The sequence below is a fragment of the Dama dama genome, chromosome 1 (assembly GCF_033118175.1).
Source record: "Dama dama isolate Ldn47 chromosome 1, ASM3311817v1, whole genome shotgun sequence".
Classification (NCBI taxonomy): Eukaryota; Metazoa; Chordata; class Mammalia; order Artiodactyla; family Cervidae; genus Dama; species Dama dama.
In genome coordinates, this window is record NC_083681.1 from 44952951 (window position 1) to 44978474 (window position 25524).

Below are 25524 nucleotides of genomic sequence, written 5' to 3' on the forward strand. Positions count from 1 at the left end.
ATGCTGCGATTCATGGGGTCGCAAAGAGTCGGACACGACTGAGTGACTGAACTGAACTGAACTGAAGTGTGATACTGGTAACCAAAAATTTATAGGTCATCAGAAATGTTAAGAACAAATCCTAAGAATACATTCTGACACTTGCCTTTCTCAGGGCTTTCTTTACGTCTTTGTTTCTCAGACTGTAGATGAGGGGGTTCAACATGGGGATCAACACTGTGTAGAACACAGACAGCACTTTGTTCTGGTCAATTGAATAGCTGGATTTGGGCATCACATAAATGAAGGTAATCGTTCCATAGTAGAGAGTGACTGCGGTGAGGTGAGAGGTGCAGGTGGAGAAGGCCTTGTGTCTCCCTTCAGTGGAGCGCATCTTCAGGATGGTGTTGAGGATGCAGATGTAAGAGAGAGCTATGACAGACACTGTGAATGCAAGGATAGATCCAGAGGAGATGGAAGGGATAATTTCAATAGTGGAGACATCTGAGCAGGAAAGTTTCAACAGAGGGGAGAAATCACAGAAAAAGTCATTAATGTGATTTGGTCCACAGAAAGAGAGAGTCAATAAACAACTAGTAAATGTCCAAGCATTGACACATCCACCTAGGTAGGATACCCCAGTCAAGAGAACACAGACTCTCGGGGACATGTGTGTGGAGTAGAGTAGGGGCAAGCAGATGGCCACATAGCGGTCATAGGCCATGGCAGCCAGCAGGAAGCACTCAGCTGACCCAAACATGACCACAAAACACAGCTGAGCTTCACAGCCAGCAGCAGTGATGGTCACTCCTTGTCTCAGAAATCCTATAAGCATCATAGGTGTGACAGATGTAGTACACCCACTGTCCACAACAGCCAAATGACTGAGGAAGAGATACATGGGGGTGTGAAGGTGGGAACAGGTTCTTATTAGAATAATTATGCTGATATTGCCTACTAAGGTGACAGCATAGATTCCTAGAAATACCACAAAAAAGATGCCACAAAGTGTAGGATCCTCTGTTAACCCCAAAAGGATGAACTCTGTCACACTGGTGTGGTTTCCAAAAGTCATGTCCTCTGGGAATTGCTCCTGTTGATGGAAATTTTAAAATTCATTAAAAAAATGTTTTCATTCTACACATTCTTGGTTTTCTTTGGCTATTCATTGCACGTATTCATAATAATTTCTCCCTCTGCCTAGCTAAAAATATGGTGCTGTATAGGAATATTTTGTCTCTTTACACAAAAGAAGAATGATTCAGCCTCACTCTCTGGGAACTCAGTTATATTCTTTCATTTACCTAATGTTTATTTTAAAACCCCTTTCCAAACTTTATTTGTAGAAATATCTGTCTCCCAAGATCCAGGTCTATAGTTTCAGTCATCTTGTAAGTCTTCAGTTAGAAATTCCACAAATACCTGAAACTCAGCCTCCTCGACCAAACTCATCCTTTCATTAGACCACTCCTCCTGTCCTGTGTTTGTGGAATCCACAATCCACACAATTTCTCACATCTGAAACATGGAAGTTGAAAGGTTTTTGCTGAACCATAAAAGACGCTGGGATTCTTGGCCTCTAGAGGAGAAGAAGTCAATTTGGGGTCGGAGACAAGGCTTGATCACTCAAAGTTTTTGTGTAATAAAGTTTTATTAAAGTATAAAAGAACTAGAGAAAGCTTCTGACACAGACATCAGAAGGGGTCAGAAAGAATCCACCCCCCCCCCCCCCCCCCCCCGCTAGTCTTTAGTCAGATGTTATATAGCTACTAGCAGTCTACTAATTAGAGAATGGAAATGTCTCAGAACTTAGAGACTGGCACCAGGTCCCTCACCCACAACATGCAATGAGATAACATCGGCACCAGGTGGGTCATCCAGGGCCATAAAATGATTGGCATGAATCTTGAAGAAAGGCAGATTTCCAAACAAATATATAGTTTCATTAGGAGAACAATGTATAATATATTGGTTTGCCAAGTCATTTCTGAGCCTTTAGGCAGAATTGACTTGAAGACAGAGTCTAGGGTAAACACAGAGTACATCAACATAGCTTAAGACAAACATTTCCATGAGAAAAATGCATTGGTTAGCTCAAAGTTTGAGAAAAGTTAAATTCAGGTGGAACCAGCTGTCATTATGGCAACATAGAATTTTAAGATAAACTTCTTTTTATATTTGTATAGAGATGGGGAAAAATATAGCACTAGTATGATTCCTCCTGCCGCTTAAGAAAGAGATAAAAAACGTCTGACACTTGCAGCCTATTTCCTCCATTTGGAGACCCCTGGCCTTCCGGCCTGTTATCCTCTCAAAGTGATCCTAGCCTTCTTCCTCTCGTTGTACCACATCTAATAAAATCCTATTGATACTATCTACAATTTAGCCATCCAATTTATTTATCCATTCCTATATTTCCACTGCTAGTATCCCTACTGTAGGTGAGGCCCTATTCATTTTTCTCTTTTATTTTATTCATCTGGTTGCCTCCCTGTCTTCATTCTTGTGCCATTATAATTCATGGTACATCTGCCAAAGTAATCTCTTGCTGAAGTAAAATGGTGATGCCAAAGTGATCCTTTCAAGTCTTTCATGATTTCTTTGGCCTCCAAGATGAACCTACCCTCCTTAGCACAGCAGAGTGTACGTTTTCTGTATCACCTGCATATGACTCTCTGCTTCTCTCTCAGGATGTTTCTATCCAACACTTGCACTAATCCAACCTTTTTGAACTATTCAGTCTCCTCCGTTCATCTGTCTTATTTGGCCTTTAATCCTTCTTCTCCCACTTGGATGGCCCTCAACTTCCCACTATCATTGCCTTGGGTGATTTCTATTCCTCCTTCAAGTTCATTTCTCTACAAAATCTACTCTGACATCTAAGGTGTAATCAGATAAATTTCCTTTGTGTTGACCTCATGCTTTGAAGATGTTTAGATTGTGTTTCTTTGTACTAAATTATGGAATTTTGTTTTGTTTTTTGCTTGCTTACATTTTATTCCTCCCAATTAATACATTGTCTCCTGAAAATGGCGTTTATCCCTGTATCACAAATAACTAGTGTTTGGGACTGATATGTGCTGGAGAAAACCTGTTACTAGAATTTATGCATGATTTGTATAATGCATATGCCAGGTGGAACATACTTCCCAACTCCTTTGTACAATATTTATGGAGCTTCATATTCTATCCTTAGTTACTTTTTGAAATGTGTCTCCCTATATACTTCTTTGCCAAAGTTAGGCAGTTAGAATAGGAAAAAGGAATCCAGAATGGCAGTGGCTAAAAGACTAGGAAGGGAAAAGCCTGTGAAAATAGAACAAAGGAAGGTCCAAGGACCAGAGTGAAGACCTCAGGTAGAAAAAACAGCACTCCTGGCTAGCCCAATTTAGATAGGGAAGGCCCAGGGGGAGGAGAAAAATACATAAAAAGTGGAGCCAAAAGGCCGGGGTCTCTCTGAATCACTTGCTCACTCGCACGTGCTCTCTCTCACTCTCACGCATATGCTCTCTTTCTCTCTCTCTTTTCTCTTCACGCCTTCTGGGTTGGCATGCCCTCACATCTCAAGGATGTATTTTCCTTTATTTTCTAAATAAAACTGATCTGTAACACGGAGCTGTAACACTGGTCCGTCCAAGAGCTGTTCTCTCTCCTCAAACTTTTGTTGTGACGAGACAGAACCGAGGAAGTTACAAACTCCCATGACATCTACTTCTGTGCTTTTAAGAGGCATGTTAACCCAACCCTGTGATTATCAATTCAGTGTTATAGTTTCTAATTTTCATAGAGAGACAGTTTTCTAACAGCATTATTTCAGTTAAGGTTTGAAACATTTACCATAAATGATAAATATAAGTACCAAATATCTTCACAATTCTTAATTTCTTAAAAATTCCTTACTTTAGAATAAGAGCATTTAGTGTTTCCAATGGTGGGGCTTCAACAGAATGAATTGTGAGGTATTATGAACCCACAGCTGAGAACCTAAAGCTCATTAAAGAATGTGTTCCAGCTTTTTGATTGATCTTCCTTTTGTGCACTTAAATTACTCTAGTGACAGACAAGGTTACTGCCAGGGGTGTTAATTCTGTGAATTCTATGTAAAAAGATCTGTTTTGGGTTTCTCAATTGCTCTCTATGAGTCTAATGGCACAAACCATCTCCTTTCAGTGCCAAAGCAATGATACTTGAATGCAGCCAGCATGCCTCCACTGCCTTCCCTTTACCGAAACTAACATTCATAGATCAGTTGCCCATTCCACCTGTGGCATACCTTCCAGAGCCTCACGGTTCTGCTCTCAGCTTCCAAACATACTCTCAGTTGAAGACTGAGCCAAGCACTGAGCAGCATGTGTGCTCTTTGCCTTCTGACTCAAGCAGAATTAAGTGGGGGCAAATCCTGCATTCACTGTGCACACAGTGTGAGCTTCAGTCTGTGCTGACAGCAGTCAAGGAGACTGGAGATGGAAATTTCAGATCCTCCCAGTGGCCAATTATTTTCACTTGTACATGACATTTGAATCTCTCTGACTCCTAGTATTTTTTTTATTTGTAAAATGGGAATAATTGTCCCCATATAATATCTTTGTTGTGAGATTAAAAGAAATGACAGCTGCAAAGTATTTAAAGGTGTTTTGTCATACATCAGAGCTAAGTGTTTTTCATTATGTAAAAATGAAGAGTGGATAGATTTTTAATTAGTTAAAATTTTTATGAGAAGTATAAGTTTTCTTTGAACACATCAGGAGATTTTTCACAAATCCAAAAGAAGTCAGGAAGTATAGGATCTGATGGTTTCTTAGTTCTGGAACATGTCATTAATAATCATATGCATAATATGACAACTGATTCTTGCCCTTCCCTTCCTCTCCACTGACTACCTAGGGATCTTTCTAGAGTTCTGTGGCATCCCATTCATGCTTCAGATTCTGACTCTCCCCAATCCTTCCCTTCAATGATTGGGTCATATTTGTTGATGATTAGGGGTCATAGGCCAAAGAGCCTCATGCAACCTGAATATCAGGTGGTTTCCTCCTGGTTTCCTTTTCATAGCTGCAGTTACACAAGTTTAACAGCAGCTAGGCTGCCATAGACCATCCACACTTCTCTGAGATCTCCAGGAAGTCTGCTTTGCATGCCTGGAATGACCTTTCTGCAGTAAATATCTTTTTTTTTCCCCCTTAAAAAAAGTTTTTTTTAGTTAGAGGATAGTTGCTTTACAACGTTATGTTGGTTTCTTGCATACAACCTTTTGACTCAGCCATACATATACACATGACCCCTCCCTCTGGAACTTTCCTCCCACTTCCTACCCCATCTCACTCCTCTAGGTTATCACAGAGCACCAATCTGAGATACCTGTGATATGCAACAACTTCTCGCTAGCTATCTGTTTTACATATGGTTGTGTATATGTTTCAGTGCTACTTTCTCAACTCACCCCACCCTCAGTTTCCCTCCTCTGTGTCCACACATCTATTCTCCATGTCTGTGTCTCTATTCCCTGTAGTGTAAACCTTGCTAAGGCCACAGTTTCCTCAGGGGGCCACAAAACAAAGTTGTTGAGTTTCTTTTATTTTTAATTTCTCATTGAACAAACAAAAATTTAAATTATTTAAATAAAACCCATGATTACTGCACTCACCTTTTAGAGCCAGATTTGCTGTTGCTGAATTTCAAAGAGAATTTTAGAAAGCAGACATTTTCCACTTACTTTTACGGCAGTTGTGCACTGACTACCTGACAATATTAACAAGAAATGGTCTCCTCCATTTAAGAACATAGTTACATACTTTCTGTGATGATGAGTGTCTTTTGTGTGTATTGGGAGGAAAAGAAAGGCTCTAATAGAATCCCCTAGGGCTGTTGCTACTTGCCCCTTTGACGTAAATTCCTCAGACTGTTCTCCAGAAGTGACTCATGGAGCCAGGTATCTCATTAAGGTGGCATAAATGGAAGGTCCAGTTCCTAACAAAAGGTATATTTCTGAGGATCCTGACGGAAGCTTTGTCCAGAGACCTGGAGGAAAAACTGTCGAAAGGGAAATTTGGTGGGCGATAGGGACCAGAGTCAGTGTCACCAGGGCTCCAATTTCCTCTCTGTAGACAGAACAGTTTCTTTAATTGAGGACATCAGGTAGTGGGGAAAGCCCTGGAGTAATAGGAGTCAGTTAGCAGAAACTAAGCAGAAGAAAGCAGAGTCCATTGTTACTCCAAGTATACTAATAGTCCCTGGGCAGGTGCTGGCTGGCAAACTATTTATTGTCAGTCCAGGTCCAAATAAGAACAGGGGTTGTGGGGAACCTTTTGTACTCTTTATAGCAATTTGCGAAAGTAAGTATGTTGACTCCAATAACTCTTTAAAATGGGTTTATTCTGTTGTATTTTAGTTTTTCTTATTTTGTTAGTAGTTCTCATTTTACTATTTACCTAACAAGTATTGACCCATGGATACCTGGGGAGAAGTGATCCTTTTTTAAAATAGTTTGAGAAACACTAGATGTGGCTTTTGTATCAAGGAGACCTGGGGTCAGTTTGAGGTGGATGAATTGAGTGAAAGTTTTTAACTTCTTTGAGACTCAGTTTTATGATCTGTGAAATAGGGTTTAAAATTCACATTTTATAGGCTATTTATGAAATTTCAAAGGGTTAACATATAATTATCTAGAAAAGTTACCTAAAGTTATTGTTGTGTCTCAAATATGTGACAAACTGAACAAAGCTCCTGGATATGTTACATTTTGCAACTTATTCTACTTTATGCTCAGTCCCAGATACTTCCTCCTTTGAGATTCAAGACATTCCAACTTTGGCACCTCTGGCACCTATCCCTAACTGATCTCCCTTTGCTCATCCCCTGAGAATCTAGCACTTGCGTGACCATTTTCCTCTCCATCTCTGTCTTTGTCATGAGCAATGGCAACTTCTAATCACTTGCGTATCTCAACTGACAACTTGATCTCAAATTTCTTTTACTTTCTTGATTCCAATAACTTTTATCCATCCTCTCTTTATGAAACCTATCATATTCATATCGTAAATTTCACTAATTATCTTTTTTGTTCCACAACCTAAGTGTAAACATTTATAATGATCACGTTAAAGTTTAACCAGCCAAAGGCCACCAGAAATAAACTTATAATGCAACAAAATCAAGTTTATTGGGTCAGCACAGCAAGGGAGAACTCTCCAAATAATTATCACATGTATCCTGAGAGTGGAGAGAAGGCCCATGCCTTTTGAAAGGTTTGGATTCTTATTGAAGGATACCAAGGAGGGATTAGGTGTGTGGGTTTCAGTTCTGGACAGACTGCTGATTCAGTGGTGAGATTAAGAGGAGGGACTAATCCGAGGTTGAAAGCTACCATGAAATGATGACAATTTAACATTTGAATGTCTCTTGTATTAATTTGGGAGAACATTTCAGGTTTGGGTATATTGTTGATAAGAAAACAGTAATAACTGAAAAATTAGATCATTATGACATTGGTAAAATTGCTGCATAAGAGTTGAAGAAACAATGTTTTCTACTAATTTTGTTGTTAGATTATTCTATGTCCATCCTCCCAACCTGAAGAATGACAGGGATGTTTTTCTTTTTCAGCCCCACAAACTGTGTTTCTCTAGAAAATATTTACTTCTCATTATTTACTAAATTTCAGTTCAGTTCAGTTGCTCAGTCATGTCCAACTTTTTGAGACCCCATGGATGGCAGCATGCCAGGCTTCCCTGTCCATCACCAACTCCTGGAGCTTGCTCAAACTCAGGCCCTTTGAGTCAGTGATGCCATCCAATTAATTTACTAAATTTATTGATATAAGTTTTTCATAATATCTGTTTTTAGCCATCTTAGTATGTGAGCAGAAAGTGTTTCTATGCCCCTCTTTGCATGTATTATTTGGATGATTAATATATTACTGTTTCCTTAATTAATCTTCATATGGATTTTTCAATTTTATTAATCTTTTCAATGAATTAAATTATAAATATATTTTCTCTATGGGACATGTTTTCTATTTCTTTGATTTATGTTTATTCATTACTCATAGTTTTTTTGGCCGTGTTGTGTGGCTTGTGGATTTTACTTCCCCTCCTAGGGATTAAACCCATGACCACAGCACTGGAAACATGGGTCTTAACCACTGATCCACCAGGGAATTCCATATTTTTTTTCTTATTTATTTGCTGTTCCTCTTCAAGCTTCCTGAGATGGAAGCTTACATTTTTGGCTTCACTCTTTCCTTGAGGTTCATTTCCATCCATATCTTGAGTATAGACAACATATCCCCTCTCTTATCTGTAATTTGTCAGCAAGTTTGAATGATGTGCTGGCTGTTGTGAAGGACAGGTTATAGAGTCTGGACTGTGTTATAATTCTCTCAAACATAGTCATTGCATGAAAGCAGCACCTATACCTGTTTAGTCAGTGGCAAATTTTCTAGGTTTTGGCAATTAGGAATAAAGCTTCTCTAAATATCTCTATGTAGACCATTGTGTAGTCATGTGTTTTCATTTCTCTTTGACAAAATTTAGGATTATAATTGCTGTGTGTTATGGTTAGTATATGTTTATAAGATACTGCAAAACTTGTTTTTCTTCAAAATGACTGTATCATTTGCATTCCTACCAGCTTTGCATTTAAATTTTACTTGCTCTGGGTCCTTTCCAGGATTGCTATTGTCAGTTAAAAAAAAACAATCTATTCTAATATGTGGGTAGCATTAAATCTTTCAATTTAATTTGCACATCCCTTTTGACTGATTGTGTTAAGAATCAATTTCAAGTTCTTCTTAGCTCTACTTCTTTGTTGATGATCAGTTTGACTACTGTGGAGTAATGCTGCAATAAACGTAGGAGTGCAGATGTCTCTTCAAACTCCTCTTTTCATTTCCTTTTTCATATATACCCCAAAGTGGAATTGCTGAATCACATATAGTTCTAATTTTCTCATACCAATGTACATTTCAATTAGCAGTGTACAAAGATTTCCTTATCTGCATATTCTTGCCAATGCTTGCTATCTTTTATCTTGTTGATAGCCATTCTAAGAGGTGTGAGATAATATCTCATTGTGGTTTTGATTTACATTAACTTGGTAATTAGCAAAGAACATGTTTTATGTTACTGTTGGTCATCTGGATGTCTTATTTTCTTTCCTTTAAATATTTTACTTTTAACTTTATTATTTTTTATTAAAGTATGGTTGATTTATAATATTGATTAATTTTAGAACAGCATAGTGATTCAATATTTTCATAGATTATATTTCATTTGAAGTTATAAAATCTTGACTGTATTTTCCATGCTGTAAAATATATCCTTATAGCTTATTTATTTATTTATTTTAAAAACTTATTTCTATATTTGTTTTTGCTCTGCTGAGTCTTTGTTGTTGTGCATGGGCTCTCTCTAGTTGTGGTGAGCAGGGGCCACTCTTCATTGTGGTGGCTTCTCTTGTTGCAGAGCTTGGGCTTTAGGGCAATGCAGGCTTCAGTAGTTGTGGTTAAGGGCTTAGATGCTCCACGGCATGTTGGGATCTTCCTGGTCCAGGGGTTGAACACGTGTCCGCGGCATTGGTAGGAAGATTCTTAAGCACTAAACACCAGAGAAGTCTCACTTATTTATTTTATACATAGTACTTTGTGCCTCTAACCCCCTACTGCTATGTTGTCCTTCCACCCTTCTAACCTCCCACTGATAATTATTATTTTGTTGTCTATGTCTATGTTTGTTTCTGCTTTGTTTTATTCACTAGTGTATTTTTAACTTGTTTATTATTATTTTAATGTTTTAATTTATTTTAAAATAAATTAAAAATTTTTATTTATCTTTGGCTGCACTAGGTGTTTGTTGCTGCATGCATGCTGTCTCTAGTTGTGGTTCACGGGCTTCTCATTGCGGAGCATGGGCTGTAGGATGCTCGGGCTTCAGCAGTCGTGATGCATGGGCACAGTAGTTGCAGCTCGAGGACTCTAGAGTATGGGCTCCATGCTTGTGGCATATGGGTTTAGTTGCCCTAAGGTGTGTAGTATCTTCCTGGACCAGGGAACCCATGTCCTGTGTAATGGCAAGGGGATTTCTAACCATTGGATCACCTGGGAATTCCTATTATATTTCTTTTTTAAGTGAAAGCAGGTTTATTGAGAGAGATACATTCCACATAGGCAGAATGTAATCCATCTCGGGGAGAAGGCAATGGGCACCCCACTCCAGTACTCTTGCCTGAAAAATCCCATGGATGGAGGAGCCTGGTGGGCTGCCATCTATGGGGCTGCACAGAGTCAGACACGACTGAAGCGACTTAGCAGCAGCAGCAGTCCATCTCAAAAGATGAAAGCGGCCTATTTTATTTTTTAGATTCCGTGTATTAATGACAGTATACAGTATTTGTGTTTCTCTGCCTTATTTCAATAAAGATAATACCCTCTGAGTCCACCCATGTTGTTGCAATTGGAAGAATTCCATCTCTTTTTCTGACTGGGTAATTTTCCATTGTGTATATGTATATGTGTGTGTGTGTGTGTGTGTATACACACATAAATATATATATATTATTATTCTTTGAACTCTTTTTCTGAGAAATTATTTATCTCTGTTTCATTAGTGTTTTTTTTTTCCTTTTCCCTTGTTCTTTGGTACAAATTCCTCTGTCTTCTCATCTTGCTTAATTTCTCTGTCTCTATGAAATTAGGTGCAACGGTTACCTATTCCTGGTCTTGAAGGGGTGTCCTTGTGTGGGAGCATCCTTATGTAGTCCACATGTAACCAGTAGCTTTGGGGAGAGAACTGAATCTGAAGTGGGCACATGTCATATCTTCCCCCAGAATGTGCTGGCAGCTACCACTGTCTGGTATGTAGGGCTAGAGATGCAGGGGCTAGAGTTAGGGCCATACATGAGGAGTGATGTTTCCTATCTTCAGTGGCTGTCATTACCCTACTAGGGGCAGGGTCAGCTCCCAAGGTAGTTATGTGTTGTGGTCCTTTAATGAACCAGAACCTAAGAAAGTGAAAGAGAGAAAGAAGCTAATATTCTCTGGTTTACACAGAGAACCAATAAAACCCTTGAACAGGGCTTGCACTGCTCACGAAGGCACAGGGCACCCTCTCAAGGGGGTCTTGAAAGCCTGGGCAGGAGAATGAGCTCGGCGGGTTTCCACAATCCAGAGAATTAGCTGGAGGGAGGGACACAGGGACACAGGGACCCAAGCTCTTATGGAGCAAAGGTGCTTTAATGATCTTTCTGTGATTATATATAGGCTGTTGTACAAGGAATTTCTTTCAACAGTGATAAAGATCAGAAAACCAAATGTACAGCAACCATTACCATGAGAACAAGGGATTAACAACAGTTGTAAGGTCAGGAGACAAGCCACATCTCAAGAAAGAGGATTGAGACTAAGCAATTTTGTCATAAGGAGAATGTTTACTGAAGGAGATTCATGCATGTCTCATCCTATGACCTCAGTCCTGGGAGCGGTGTGCTGTTCCACTAGTTTCTGTTGTCAGAAACTGATAAGGAACAGAGGATTTATGAGAAACAGCACATAGGAATCCTTCTGTTAAACATTCCCTGAGTTATGCTGTAGTCCTGTTCAGATGCTGCATAGATCTGAGCCAGCTCAATCCTCCTAGACTGCACAGTCTTATCAGCAACCACAGCCTTCTCCCTAGTGTGGAACTGTGCTGGAGCTAGGAGTGGTGGAGCAGACATTTAGCATCAACCATGTGCCAGGGTGCTTGCTGGAAACCACACACAGTCCCAGGCGGTTTCAGTCTGCTTCTTCTGCTTTGTTCCCAGGAGTAGGCAACAGTGTGTATGTGCTTCATGAACTGATTTTAGGTTTTGTACAGCCTTCCTGCAAGTCCCTTATTTGTCCAACCAGCTAAGGAAACTTGTCTTCCCAGTGTCAGAACCCAGGCCTGGGGTGCCCAATATATGGCTCAAACTGCTCACTCCCCAGGGAGGATGTGCAAGCCCATGTAATCCTCTCCTCTTCTGTGTTCACTCCAAGGTACACAGGTCCCACCCTGATTACTTCCTTTTCTGCCCTACCTGATATGTAGATCAATCTTTACATCCTTGGTTGTACAAGTGTCTTTCTGCTGGCCCCCAGCTTGTTTTCAGGCAGACTTGCTCTACATGTGGATGTGTTTTTGATGTATTTAGGGCAAAGGTGCACTCAGCCTGCTCCTACTCCTCCATCTTGATTTCTATTTGTTTGGTTCTTAATTTATATTAATATCTCTAACCCTGTTTTCTTCTATGAGCTAACAGATATCTGTATTTGGCAATAATAGGCATCTTAATGGTAAGGAGCCTAAAATGGAAATATTCTTATTTCCACATCAACCACAAAAATTTATCTTCCCATCTTGTGGCAGATTAAATGAAAACATACATTCTTTGCCACTCTTCCCATAAGAGATGCAGCCTAGTTTATTTCCCTTGAATCTGGACTCATCTTCATGGTATGCTATTCATATAGAATATAGTGGCAATAATAAACTGAGAATATTGAATCTTGGTGATTGGAAGTTTTGAAGCCTTTGCCTGGGTATTCTGGAAGATTTCTTCATGGAGCTTTGAGAGGTCAGAAAGATATTTGACTACCTTCATGAATACCACTTGAGAGAGAAACAGAGAGAAAGAGGTGACTAACTAAACCAAACCTTCAAACTCTCCCCCATTTGGCACCAGGCATGTGAATGAAACCATCTTAGATTCTCCAGACTAGGCCAGCTGTCAGCTGACCACAACAGAGCAATCTCAATAAAGGTGGGAGACACAGAAGACTCACCCCTGGAATCTCACAGCCAAGACTCACAGCCAAGTCTTGCCTTAATTCCTGAACCATGGCATCCTAATATATAGTGAAATATGTGTTACTTTAAACGCTAAGGTTTAGAGTCATTTGTTAGGTAGTGTAGAACAGCTTATCACAACCTGACACCTGATAGGGAGATTTTGTTTTAACAGAAGCTGAGTTCATATGGCATTGACATTGAGACTCCATGGTGGGATGAAGTAGAACCAACCTTGGGGAGACTTTTAGCAATATCTGGAATATTCTTATAAGGTGGAGAGGGCATGTAGGATAGTAGGAAATACTTTTAAAAGCTAAAGAAAAGAAGACACTTGCCAGGCAGTGGTGGGATGTTTGTCAGTATTGTCACCAGGGATGAAATAGAAAATATAAAGCATACCTAATATGCTCTTGGGTTTGGTTGGGAAGGTTTCCAAGAAATATGCTAAAAGTACTATCTAGTGTCTGATAGCTGTCTAAGCCAATGTATAAGAAGAGATATATGAACTTAGGAAAGGATTTGTTTGATTGATTCTTGAGAAAAAAATTTAAAAAAATAAGGAAGCCATACTTTGCATGGTTTGTAAATAAGGCTGCTTCTCATCCCCAATATCTTCCAAAGAAAAGATTCTCAAGATAAGATATGACTCCAGATCAAAGGTCAAATCTATGTTGGAGTGATAATTTTCCATGTCAAAATCTCAGAAAGATTTAAGACTACATTGCCACTTTCAGTTATACAAAAGTCATTCTACAAATCTTGATGGTATATCTCATACACTGTCTCTTTCTAAAATATGAGACTTTTAAAATCTTAAGGGAACTTTCTCATAGCAGCCTCACAAAATTGCAGAGGATGAATTATTTGGAAGAGAATTATAAGAGGGGATTTATCTAATTGAATGAATTATAATTTGATACACTGAGAGCCATCTAAGTTTTTAAAAAAAAGAATTTTCTTGAGATATAACTCACATACCAACAATTAAATGATTTAAAGAATACAAGTGAATCGTTTATAGAATATTCACAGATATATGCAACAATCACAATGGTCAATTTTAGAATAGTTTCATCACCTGATAAAGAAATCCTACATCCTTTAGAATCATCCCACACAACCCATTTCTAGAATCTAAACTGGCTTTAGTGATTTGTTTTACAGGTAGAAGACAGTATAAATAACGTTGTGAGTCTCCTGAGGCTGGGTCATAGAAAACACTGCACCTTCCTTTTTATTCTCTTGAGGACTTGCTAGAGTCCGAAGACACCATGTGAGAAATTCAGCTACTCTGCTGGTAAGACAATATAGAAAGATTCTAAGACTATGGAGAATGAGAGGCTTTTAAGCCACCTGGCCAGGATGCCAAGCATCTGAGTGAAGCAACCTTGGATTCTTGAGACATGCCCAGATGCCACCTGAATATCACCTAGTGACTCTTATTAATGCATGTGGGGCAGGTGGAGTGCTGAGCCAGATCCAATTAAAATTCCTGAGTCACAATATAATATAATAAAATGGTTTTGAGTGTCTTGTCATGCAGCCATATATAACCTACATATCACTTGTCTTCAGCTAATGAATGATATACAATTCACATTCACCAAATAATCTAAACCCCCAAATTTCTGAGGTCCTCTTAACTCCTTTTAATTTTAACCTGTCACACTAATTCATCAGTAAGTCCTTCTTGAATCTTTACCTAAACTGAATGTTGAATAGGTGAATTCCTCTCCAGCAAAACTGCAACCACCCTAGCACAATGCAGCAGCATCTCAGACCTTAATTAATAACTTCACTGCCCCCTGCTCCCCTTTCTCCCTCTTATGATTAACAAGAATGATCTTTAAAAAACATTCACATTGGAACTATTTAAAAAACATTTAATGGCTTTCCATTCCTTTTATAGTGAAATTCAAATATTTTCCCATGGCCAATGGAGCAACGCATGATCGATCCTTTCTGTGTATCTATCTCTCTCCTCCTGATTTGCCACGGCCTCTTTATTTCTTGAGCTTCTCAAAATCTTTGCACGTGCTGTTTTCTGTCTGCAGCTTTCTCTCCAGTCTCCAAGTCAATGGGTCTTTCTTAGCTTTCAACATTCTACTCAACTGTCCCCTCCTCCAAGTGGCCTTCCCTGTCATACTCACTAAGGATTCAACACCCAAACCAGCAGTTACCTTTTATAAGTCCTATCAACCCAACTGATTTGTGTCTTCCACCCACTAATGTGTTCTACATTTATAATGTTTATTTATTCCCTAGTGTCTCTGCCACTAAAATTTAAACTACATGAGAACTCTGCTTTATTATGCATTATATCTCTGCTCAGTTTATCAAAATATCTTCAGTGCTTACTCAGTTTCTAGAGTATAAGAGCTCAACTAGTGTTTTTGAAATGAATGAATGACTATCCCATCTGCTGTGCTGTGCTTGGTTGCTTAGTCGTGTCTGATTCTTTGTGACCCCATGGATTGTAAACTACCAGGCTTCTCTGTCCATGAGAATTCTCCAGGAAGAATACTGTAGTGGGTAGCCTATTCCTTCGCCAGGAGATCTTCCCGTCCCAGGAATCGAACTGAGGTCTCCTGCATTGCAGGCAGATTCTTTACCAGCTGAGCTACCAGGGAAGCCTGACTATCTCATATCTACATGTAAAATAACCAAAAAGCCTTGATTAAATGTTCCTCTTGTAATTGGAGGTCACAATGGCAGGAAATTGTCAATGTTTGAGGCTGCTTCCTTAACTTTTCCCCAGAATTGCTATAATAATATACCAAGAGATAGCTATAAATATTAACAGACCTGAAAATTGTTTGTCACGTAATTCCCAATTAGCAATGCTCACATGATAACTCAGGTAAAATACAAAAGACCTATGAACATGCTGACCTCTGAATTACGGGTCCAAAATGCCCAGAGGGAAGCGAGTCTTGTATTCAGGACTTGAGAGTTCACATAATTAAAGCTCCAGAAGTCATGTGAGTCAGTATGCACTTGGGATTTTTACAAGATAATTGCAACTGCTATTATCAAAAATTCAGTATTCTACTAAAACCTTGAAAGAGACTCAAAGCAAGTGATAATTCTGACTTCTAGCTCAATTAAAACATGCCTGAAAGAGTGCAGTCGTGTATTGCTGAGGTTACTCCTGTGTTTAGAACCTGACAAGATCAAATGGAAGCCTGCAAATCTGAAGAGCCTAACCTTGGGGGACCTTTTCATATGTTATGATGATGAACTGAATAGTTCTTAATGACCCTATGGAATTTTAATAATATGCCAGTAACTTCATTCTTTATGGTCATTTGCTGTGAGGGTTGCATAGTCACAAAGCAGGGGGTGGAATGTGAGACAGTAGAAATAAATCTGTGGTCTCTGCCCCCCGTTACTAACACAGGGCTCTAAAACTCTTACAATTTCCTATATGACAGGGGTGCTAGAAACATCTTTTGTTCAAATATTTGTTCTTTAAACCTTGGTTCCTGACACAGGACTCCTGAATCCATTGGAACCTCCTAGGTGATAGGAGAGTCTTTCTTTGAATGAAAAGACTCTTAGTGGGATTTTGTATAGCTTCTGGATGAGGACTGGTCACCAAAAAGATCAAACCATGATTATAAACTTGGAACTTTGTGTTCACTTGGGTTTCTGCAGTGAGGCTGGAGAGGCTGGAGACTTTTTACATAGCCTCCTTAAAACTCCTAAACTATGGGTGGAGAACGTCCAAATTGGTCAACAGATTCCCATGCTAGAAGGGTTATACACTCCAAATTATACACTTCAGCTTCCTGGTGATAGAAGCTCCTGCCCTGGAGACCTTTTCAGACCTGGTGTGGTGTGTCTTTCCATCTGGCTGTTAATTTATCCTTTATAATATCTTTTATGTTAAACTGGTAAATGTAAGCAGATGCTTCAGAGAATTTTTTTGTCATTCTAGCAAACTCTCAAACCTGGAAGAGGCCTGTGGCAATCCTTGACTTTGTAGCCAAGTTGGACAAAAGTGTGGGTACCTTGGGGACCCATTACTTGCAACTGGTGTCAGAAGGGAGGGCAGAGTTGTGGAACTGAGCCTTAAGCCTGTGAAGTCTCACCCTACCTCCAGGCAGTTAGTGTCACAATTGAATGAAAGAATAAAGCATCAGTTTGATGTCTGGATATATAGAACATACCAGTATTCCAGTTGGTTGGTATGGGGGAAAAAGACCACAAAGTTGGTGTCAAAAATGTTGTGGTTAGAGAAAGTTTTCTTTATCTATTATTTGATCATTTCACATGTTTAATTTATCCTTGTTTCATTTAGTCATTGTATGTTTCCACTTAAAATTTGCCAGAATATGATACATACTCTATATTTTAACTTCAGTTCATTTCAGTCTCTCAGTCATGTCTGACTTTTTATGACCCCATGGACTGCAGCACACCAGGATTCCCTGTCTGTGACCAACTCCTGGAGCTTGCTCAGTCCATCAAGTCAGTGATGCCATCCAACCATCTCATCCTCTGTTGTCCCCTTCTCCTCTTGCATTCAATCTTTCCCACCATCAGGGTCTTTTCTAATGAGTCAGTTCTTTGCATCAGGTGGCCAAAGTATTGTAGCTTCAGCTGAAGCTGACGAGTCTTCTCCAACACCACAGTTCAAAAACCTCAATACTCAGCAGCATTAACTTAGCAATGTATTATAAATAATATCCCATTTCCTTCTTTCTGTGTCTCCCAATCCTCACTTGTTTCACCCCATTACACTGAGTCAAGGATTTTTATAATCTAAATCTTGCTTTCAGATGCTCTAAAAAGTTGTCTCAGTATTTACATTGAGTTTGGAGTTCCTGAACTCCATAAAAATCCCTCTTCACCTTTCCAGTCTCATGGTGATGATGTAAATGAGGGTAGATTATTATGTAAGTAATACATTTACCACAATCTTTGGCAACACTTCTAGTTTAATTAATGGGTATTAATTTTTTATATATCTAGCTTATGGAACTATGAATGTTAGCGTATTAATTGCAATGCTTAGAATTCAAAGATACCCTTTTAAATTTCTACAGCTAAGGAAAACTACATTATTCCAAATGGGAGTATTTGTTTATAACATGTGCTTAAATATGATTAAAAGAAAGTCTTAATTGCTCAGTCATGTCTGACTCTTAACAAGTCTATGGATGGTAGGCTGCCAGGCTCCCCTGTCCATGAGATTCTCCAGGCAAGAATAGTGGAGTGGGTTGGATTCCATTCTCCAAGGAATCTCCCCAACACAGGGATTTAACCCAGGTCTCCTTCATTGCAGGCCAATTCTCTACCATCTGAGCTAAATATGGTTAGATTTTCAGTCTAATCATGTAATTGTGGTGTTCAGACCTTATTTTCTATAGATATAAATCAATCAGGTTTCCATTCTCATCCTTGTTTTTGGACTCCTCACAACTTAGACTTTCTTGGTAGTAGAGTTTGTTCAGAAGACTGACTTAAAAAAACAGCTTTAGGCTTGCTTGTCCTATTCAAATCCTCTAGATCAGTAACAGTGCTGAAGTCCTTGAACTGATTGTTGTTTTTAGAGTAGATCAAATGCATGGAATCAGAGGACTTGATTCCAAGTGAATCAGAGGCTTGAGTCTGTATCTCTCAAAACAAACTATTGAATATCTCTGAGACTCAGCAGTTTCACCTGTAAAATTGAGGTAAATTGTTAGTAAGCAGCATCATGAGATTGTGTGAGAATTAAATGAAGAAACATTGTGGTTTGGGCTCAAAGACTTTCTGGATTCAGAGACTGATTGCACAGCGTCCTAGCTGTATCAGTCTGGGCAATCTATTTAATGTCTCTGTGTGCCAGATAATTTATTTGTCAAATAGAAATAATAGAACTATCATTATAGGATTTTTATGAGAAGTAAGCCAGCTAATATACCATTGTGCTAGAATAGGACCTGACATATTATAGGTAGAAATAATTGTTTGCTAAATAAATTAAAGTCGTAGGCATCTACAGGTGTTAATATGTAATAGTGAAAATAATTGCTATTAGTATTACTAATCCCAAGATGTCTACCAACTGGTTTATAAGTGCATATAAGGGAGAATAAGAAGCCTTATAATTTCATTTTAAGCAAACAGTAAACCAGTATTTGATAGGTTCTAAGTGTGCTACTTGTAAACAAAAATTTATAGGTTTTCAGAAATGTTAAGAACAAATCCTAAGAATATATTCTGGCACTTGCCTTTCTCAGGGCCTCCTTTACATCTCTGTTCCTCAGACTGTAGATGAGGGGGTTCAACATGGGGATCAACACTGTGTAGAACAGAGACAGCACTTTGTTCTGGTCAGTTGAGTAGCTGGATTTGGGCATCACATAAATGAAGGTAATCGTTCCATAGTAGAGAGTGACTGCGGTGAGGTGAGAGGTGCAGGTGGAGAAGGCCTTGTGTCTCCCTTCAGTGGAGCGCATCTTCAGGATGGTGTTGAGGATATAGACATAAGAGAGAGCAATGACAAATACTGTAATGGCAAGGATAGATCCAGAAGAAATGGAAGTGATAATTTCAATGATGGAGACATCTGAGCAGGAAAGTTTCAACAGAGGGGAGAAATCACAGAAAAAGTGATCTATCTGATTTGGTCCACAGAAAGAGAGAGTCAATAAACAACTACCAAATGTCCAAGCATTGACACACCCACCCAGGTAGGATACCCCAATCAAGAGAACACAGACTCTGGGGGACATGTGTGTGGAGTAGAGTAGGGGCAAGCAGATGGCCACATAGCGGTCATAGGCCATGGCAGCCAGCAGGAAGCACTCAGCTGTCCCAAACATGACCACAAAACACAGTTGGGCTTCACAGCCAGCAGCAGTGATGGTCACTCCTTGTCTCAGAAATCCTATAAGCATCATAGGTGTGACAGATGTGGCATACCCACTGTCCACAAAAGCCAAATGACTGAGGAAGAGGTACATGGGGGTGTGAAGCTGGGAACAGGTTCTTATTAAAATAATTATGCTGATATTGCCTACTAAGGTGACAGCATAGATTCCTAGAAATACCACAAAAAAGATGACACAAAGTGTAGGATCCTCTGTTAACCCCAAAAGGATGAACTCTGTCACACTGGTGTGGTTTCCAAACTTCATCTCCTCTAGGAATTGTTCCTGTTGAGGGATAATTGAACATTCATTTTAAAAAATGTTTTCATTCTACACATTCTTGGTTTTCTTTGGTTATTCATTACACTTATTCATAAGAATTTCCCCCTCTGCCTCGCTGTAATTATGGTGCTGTACAGGATTCCTTTGTCCCTTTACACAAAAGAAGAATGATTTAACCTCACTCTCTGGGAACTCAGTTATATTCTTTTATTCACCTAATGTTTATTCTAAAACCCCTTTCCAAATTTTATTTGTAGAAAGATCTGTCTCCCAAGATCCAGGTCTATAGTTCCAGTTATCTTGGAAGTCTCCAGTTAGAAATCCCACAAATACCTGAAACTCAGCCTCCTCCAGACCAAACTCATCCTTTCATTAGACCATCCTCCCAAGTCCTGTGTTTATGGAATGACACCACAATCCACCCAATCTCTCGTGTCTGAAACATGGAAATCATCCTAACCTTCTTCCTCTCATTGTACCACGTCTAATAAAATCCTACTGATACTATCTACAATTTAGCCATCCAATTTATTTATCCATTCCTATATTTCCACTGCTACTGTCCCTACTGTAAGTGAGGCCCTGTTCATTTCTTTCTTTTATTTTTATTTTATTTTATTATTTTATTTTATTTATAAATTATTTACAAATATATTATAAATTTATAAATATTTATAAATTATATTATATTATTTTATTATTCATCTGTTTGCCTCTCTGTCTTCATTCTTCTGCCATTATAATTCACAGTACATCTGCCAAAGTGATCTCTTGCCGAAGTAAAAAGTTGATGCCAAAGTGGTCCTTTCAAGTCTTTCATGATTTCTGCAGCCTCTGAAATGAGACGTAATTGCCTTAGCACAGCACAGTGTACACTTTCTGATGTATCCCCTGCATATGACTCTGCTTCTGTCTCAGGATGTTTCTATCCAGCACTTGCACTAATCTAACCTTCCTGAAGTATTTGGTGTCTCTGTGGTCCATCTATCTTATTTGGCCTTTAATTCTTGCTCTCCCACTTGGATGGTTCCCAGTTCAGTTCAGTTCGGTCGCTCAGTCGTTCCGACTTTTTGCAACCCCATGAATCGCAGCATGCCAGGCCTCCCTGTCCACCACCAACTCCTGGAGTTTACCTAAACTCATGTCCATTAAGTCGGTGATGCCATCCAGCCATCTCATCCTCTGTCATCCCCTTCTCCTCCTGCCCCCAGTCCCTCCCAGCATCAGGGTCTTTTCCAATGAGTCAACTCTTCGCATGAGGTGGCCAAAGTATTGGAGTTTCAGCTTCAGCATCAATCCTTCCAATGAACACCCAGGACTGATCTCCTTTAGGATAGACTGGTGGGATCTCCTTGCAGTCCAAGGGACTCTCAAAACTCTTCTCCAACACCACAGTTCAAAGACATCAATTCTTTGGCGCTCAGCTTTCTTCACAGTCCAACTCTCACATCCATACATGACTACTGGAAAAACCATAGCCTTGACTAGATGGACCTTTGTTGGCAAAGTAATGTCTCTGCTTTTTAATATACTATCTAGGTTGGTCATAACTTTCCTTCCAAGGAGTAAGGGTCTTTTAATTTCATGGCTACAGTGATTTTGGAGCCCCCCAAAATAAAGTCTGTCACTGTTTCCACTGTCTCCCCATCTATTTCCCATGAGGTGATGGGACCAGATGCCATGATCTTAGTTTTCTGAATGTTGAGCTTTAAGCCAACTTTTTAACTCTCTTCTTTCACTCCTCCACTACCTTCATCAAGAGGCTTTTTAGTTCCTCTTCACTTTCTGCCATAAGGGTGGTGTCATCTGCATATCTGAGGTTATTGATATTTCTCTCGGCAATCTTGATTCCAGCTTGTGCTTCTTCCAGCCCAACATTTGTCATGATGTACCTCCCACTAATATTACACCAGATGGCTTCTACTTATTCTTCAACTTCATTTTTCTACAATATCTACTCTGACATCTAAGGTGTAATCAGATAAATTTCCTTTGTGTTGACATCATGCTTTGAAAATCTTTAGATTGCCACTCTTTGTACTGGGTAATGGAATTTTGTTTTGTTTTTTGCTTGCTTACATTTTATTCCTCCCAGTTAATACATAAACTCCTCAAAATGGTGTGTATTCCTATATCACAAATAACTACTGTTTGGGAGTAATATGTGCTGGAGAAAACTTTTTACGTGAATTTATGCATGATTTGTATAATGCATATGCCACTCTTTCATACAATATTTATAGAGATTCATATTCTATTCTTAATTACTTTTTGAAATGTATCTCCCTATACACCTCTTTGCTACTTTTGTGCTTTTAAGAGTCATGTTAACCCAACCAGCATTTTTCTACTCAGTGTTATTGCTTTTAATTTCCATAGAAAGACAATTTTCTGCTAACATTATTTCAGTTCCTAAGATTTGAAACATTTACCATAAATGATAAATGTAAGTACCAAATATTTTCACAATTCTTAATTTATTAAAAATTCCTTACATTAGAATATGAGCATTTAGTGTTTCCAGTGGTGGGACTTTGACAAAATCAGTGTGAGGTATTATGAACCAACAGCTGAGAACGTACAGCTCATTACAGAATGTGTTATATGTTTTAGATTGATCTTCCTTAAGTGCACTTAAATTACTCTCTAGTCAAGCAAAGTTACTGCCAGGAGTGTTAATTCTATCATGAAAAATATGTTTTTAGTTTTATGAATTGGTCTCTATGAGTTTAATTGCACAAACTATCTCCTTTCAGTATCAAAACAATGATACTTGAATGCAGCCAGCACGCCTCCACTACCTTTCCTTTTTCAAAACTAACATTCATAGATCAGTTGCCCATTCCACCTGTGGCATACCTTCCAGAGCTCTCGCGGTTCTACTCTCAGCTTCCGAACATTCCCTCACTTGAGGACTGAGCCGAGCACAGAGCAGCATGTGTGCTTTTTGCCTTCTGACTCAAGCAGATTTAAGTGAGGCCAATCCTGCATTCCCTGCGCACACAGTGAGCCTCAGTCTGTGCTGACAGCAGTAATGGAGACTGAGATGGAAATTTCAGATCCTCCCAGTGGCCAATTGTTTTCACTTGCATATGACACTTAAATCTCTCTGACTCCCAGTTGTGTTTTTTTTTTTAATTCATAAAATGGGAAAATTGTCCCCATATAACATCTTTGCTGTGAGATTAAATGAAATGACAACTGCAAAGTCTTTAAAGGTATTTAGTCATACATCAGAGCTAAGTAACTATCTTTCATTAAGTAAAAATGAAATTTGGATAGATTTTCAATTGTTTAAAAATTTATGAGAAGTATAATGTAAGTTTTCTTTCAACCCATCAGATTTTTCACAAATCCAAAAGAAGTCAGGAAGTATAGGATCTGATGTCTTCTTAGTTCTGGACCATGTCATTCATAATCATATGAATAATATGACAGTTGATTCTTGCCTTTCCCTTCCTCTTCACTGACTACCTAGGGAACTTTCTAGAACTCTGTGACATCTCTGTGGATGCATCTTTGTGGCATTCATGCTTCAGGTTCTGATTCAGGAATTACAACTCTCCCCAACCCCCTCCTCAATGATTGGGTCACATTTGTTGATGATTAGGGGTCATAGGGCTTAGAGCCTCATGCAACCCGAATATGAGATGATTTCTTCCTGGTTTCCTTTTCATAGCTGCACAAGCTTAGCAGTAGCTTTGGCTGCCACAGACCATCCACACTTCTCTGGGGTCTCCTGGGAAATCTGCTTTGGGAACACAGAATGACCATTCTGCAGTACATTTCTTTTTTTTCCCCTTAAATTTTTTTTTTAAATTAGAGGATAGTTTCTTTACAATGTTGTGTTAGTTTTTTTGCATACAACCCAATGAATAAGCCATACATATACATATGACCCCTCCCTCTTAACCTTCCTCCCACCGCCTAGCCCATCCCAACCCTCTAGGTCATCACAGAGCACCAATCTGAGCTCCCTCTATTATACAATAACTTCCCACTAGCTATCTATTTTACTTAAGGTAGTGTATATGTTTCAGTGCTACTCTCTCAATTCATCCCACCCTCTCCTTCCCTCCGCCATGTCCACAAATTTCTTTTCCATGTCTGTGTCTCTAGTCACTGCAGTGTAAATCTTGCTAAGGCCACAGTTTTCACAGGAGTCATGAAACAGTTGTTGAGGTTCTTTTATTTTTAATTTCTCATTGAACAAACAAAAATTTAAACTATTTAAATAAAATCTGTGATTACTGCACTCACCTTTTAGAGCCAAAATTGCTGTTGCTGAATTCCAAAGAGAATTTTATAAAGCAGATGTTTTCCACTTACTTTTACAAACAGTTGTCCGCTGACTACCTGACAATATTAGCAAGAAATGCTCTCCTCCATTTAAGAACATAGTTACATACATTCTGTGATATGAGCATTTTTTTTTAATGCGTGTTGGGAGGAAAAGAAAAGGTCTAATAGAATCCCCTAGGACTGTTATTGCTTGCCCCTTTGAGATAAGTTCCTGGGATTGTTCTCCAGAAGTGACTCATGGAGCCAGGTGTCTCTTTAAGGTGGCATAAGTGGAAGGTCCAGTTCCTAACAAAAGGTGTATTTCTGAGGGTCCTGATGGAGGCTTTGTCCAGAAACTTGGAGAAAAAACTGTCGAAATATAAATTAGGTGGGATATGGGGATCAGAGTCAGTGCTACCAGGGTTCTAATTTCCTCTCTGTAGACAAAACAGTTTATTTAATTGAGGACATCAAGTAGTGGGGAAAGTCCTGGAGTAATATGGGTAAGCAGAAAGTAAGCAGAACAAAGCACAGTCCACTGTTATTCAAAGTGTATTAATAATCCTTGGATTGGTGCTGACTGGCAAATTCTTTATTGTCAGTCCAGGACCCAGTAAGAACAGGAGTTGGAGGGAACCGTTTGTACTCTTCATAGCAATTTGGGAAAGTAATTTCAAGTGTGTTGACTCCAGTAATTTTAAAAAATGAGTTTTTATTTTGTATTTTAGTTTTTCTTATTTTTTGCAATAGTCCTCCTTTTACTATCTTCCTAAGAAGTATTGACACATGGATGCTTAGGAGAGAGTGATCCTTTATTTAAATAGTTTGAGAAACACTAAGCTTGCCTTTTGTATCCAGGAGATCTGGGTCCATAGGGACTCTCAAGAGTCTTCTCCAACACCACAGTTCAAAAGCATCAGTTCTTCGGTCTCAGCTTTCTTTATGGTCAAACCCTCGTATCTGTACATGACTACTGGAAAAACCATAGCTTTGACTATACAGACATTTGTTGGAAAAGTAATGTCTGTGTTTTTCAATATACTGCCTAGGTTTGTCACAGGTTTTCTTCCAAGAAGCAAGCGTCTTTTAATTTCATGGTGCAGTCACTATCTGCAGTGATTTTGGAGCCCAAGAAAATAAAGTCTGTCACTGTTTCCACTGTTTCTGCATCAATATGAGATGAAGCTATGGGACCTCATGCCCTGATCTTTATTTTTTGATTGTTGAGTTTTAAGTCAGCTTTTTCACTCTTCTCTTTCACCTTCATTAAGAGGCTCTTTAGTTCCTCTTTGCTTTCTGCCATAAGGTTGGTGTCA

The 25524-nt window shown here is 39.0% G+C and overlaps 2 protein-coding genes across 2 annotated transcripts; both read right to left on the bottom strand.

Annotated features, from left to right (window-relative positions):
- Window positions 1-121: 121 nt before the first annotated feature.
- On the bottom strand, window positions 122-1054 carry LOC133049715 (olfactory receptor 5P1-like). The gene has a single exon (XM_061133894.1). The coding sequence runs from the start codon at window positions 1052-1054 to the stop codon at window positions 122-124; it is 933 nt and encodes a 310-aa protein (XP_060989877.1).
- Window positions 1055-18979: 17925 nt separating this feature from the next.
- On the bottom strand, window positions 18980-19918 carry LOC133049853 (olfactory receptor 5P1-like). The gene has a single exon (XM_061133917.1). The coding sequence runs from the start codon at window positions 19910-19912 to the stop codon at window positions 18980-18982; it is 933 nt and encodes a 310-aa protein (XP_060989900.1). The 5' UTR covers window positions 19913-19918.
- Window positions 19919-25524: the final 5606 nt, after the last annotated feature.

Excerpts from the sequence above, each read along its gene's own strand:
- LOC133049715 (XM_061133894.1), bottom strand. The coding sequence starts at position 1,054 with ATGACTTTTGGAAACCACACCAGTGTGACAGAGTTCATCCTTTTGGGG.
- LOC133049853 (XM_061133917.1), bottom strand. The coding sequence starts at position 19,912 with ATGAAGTTTGGAAACCACACCAGTGTGACAGAGTTCATCCTTTTGGGG.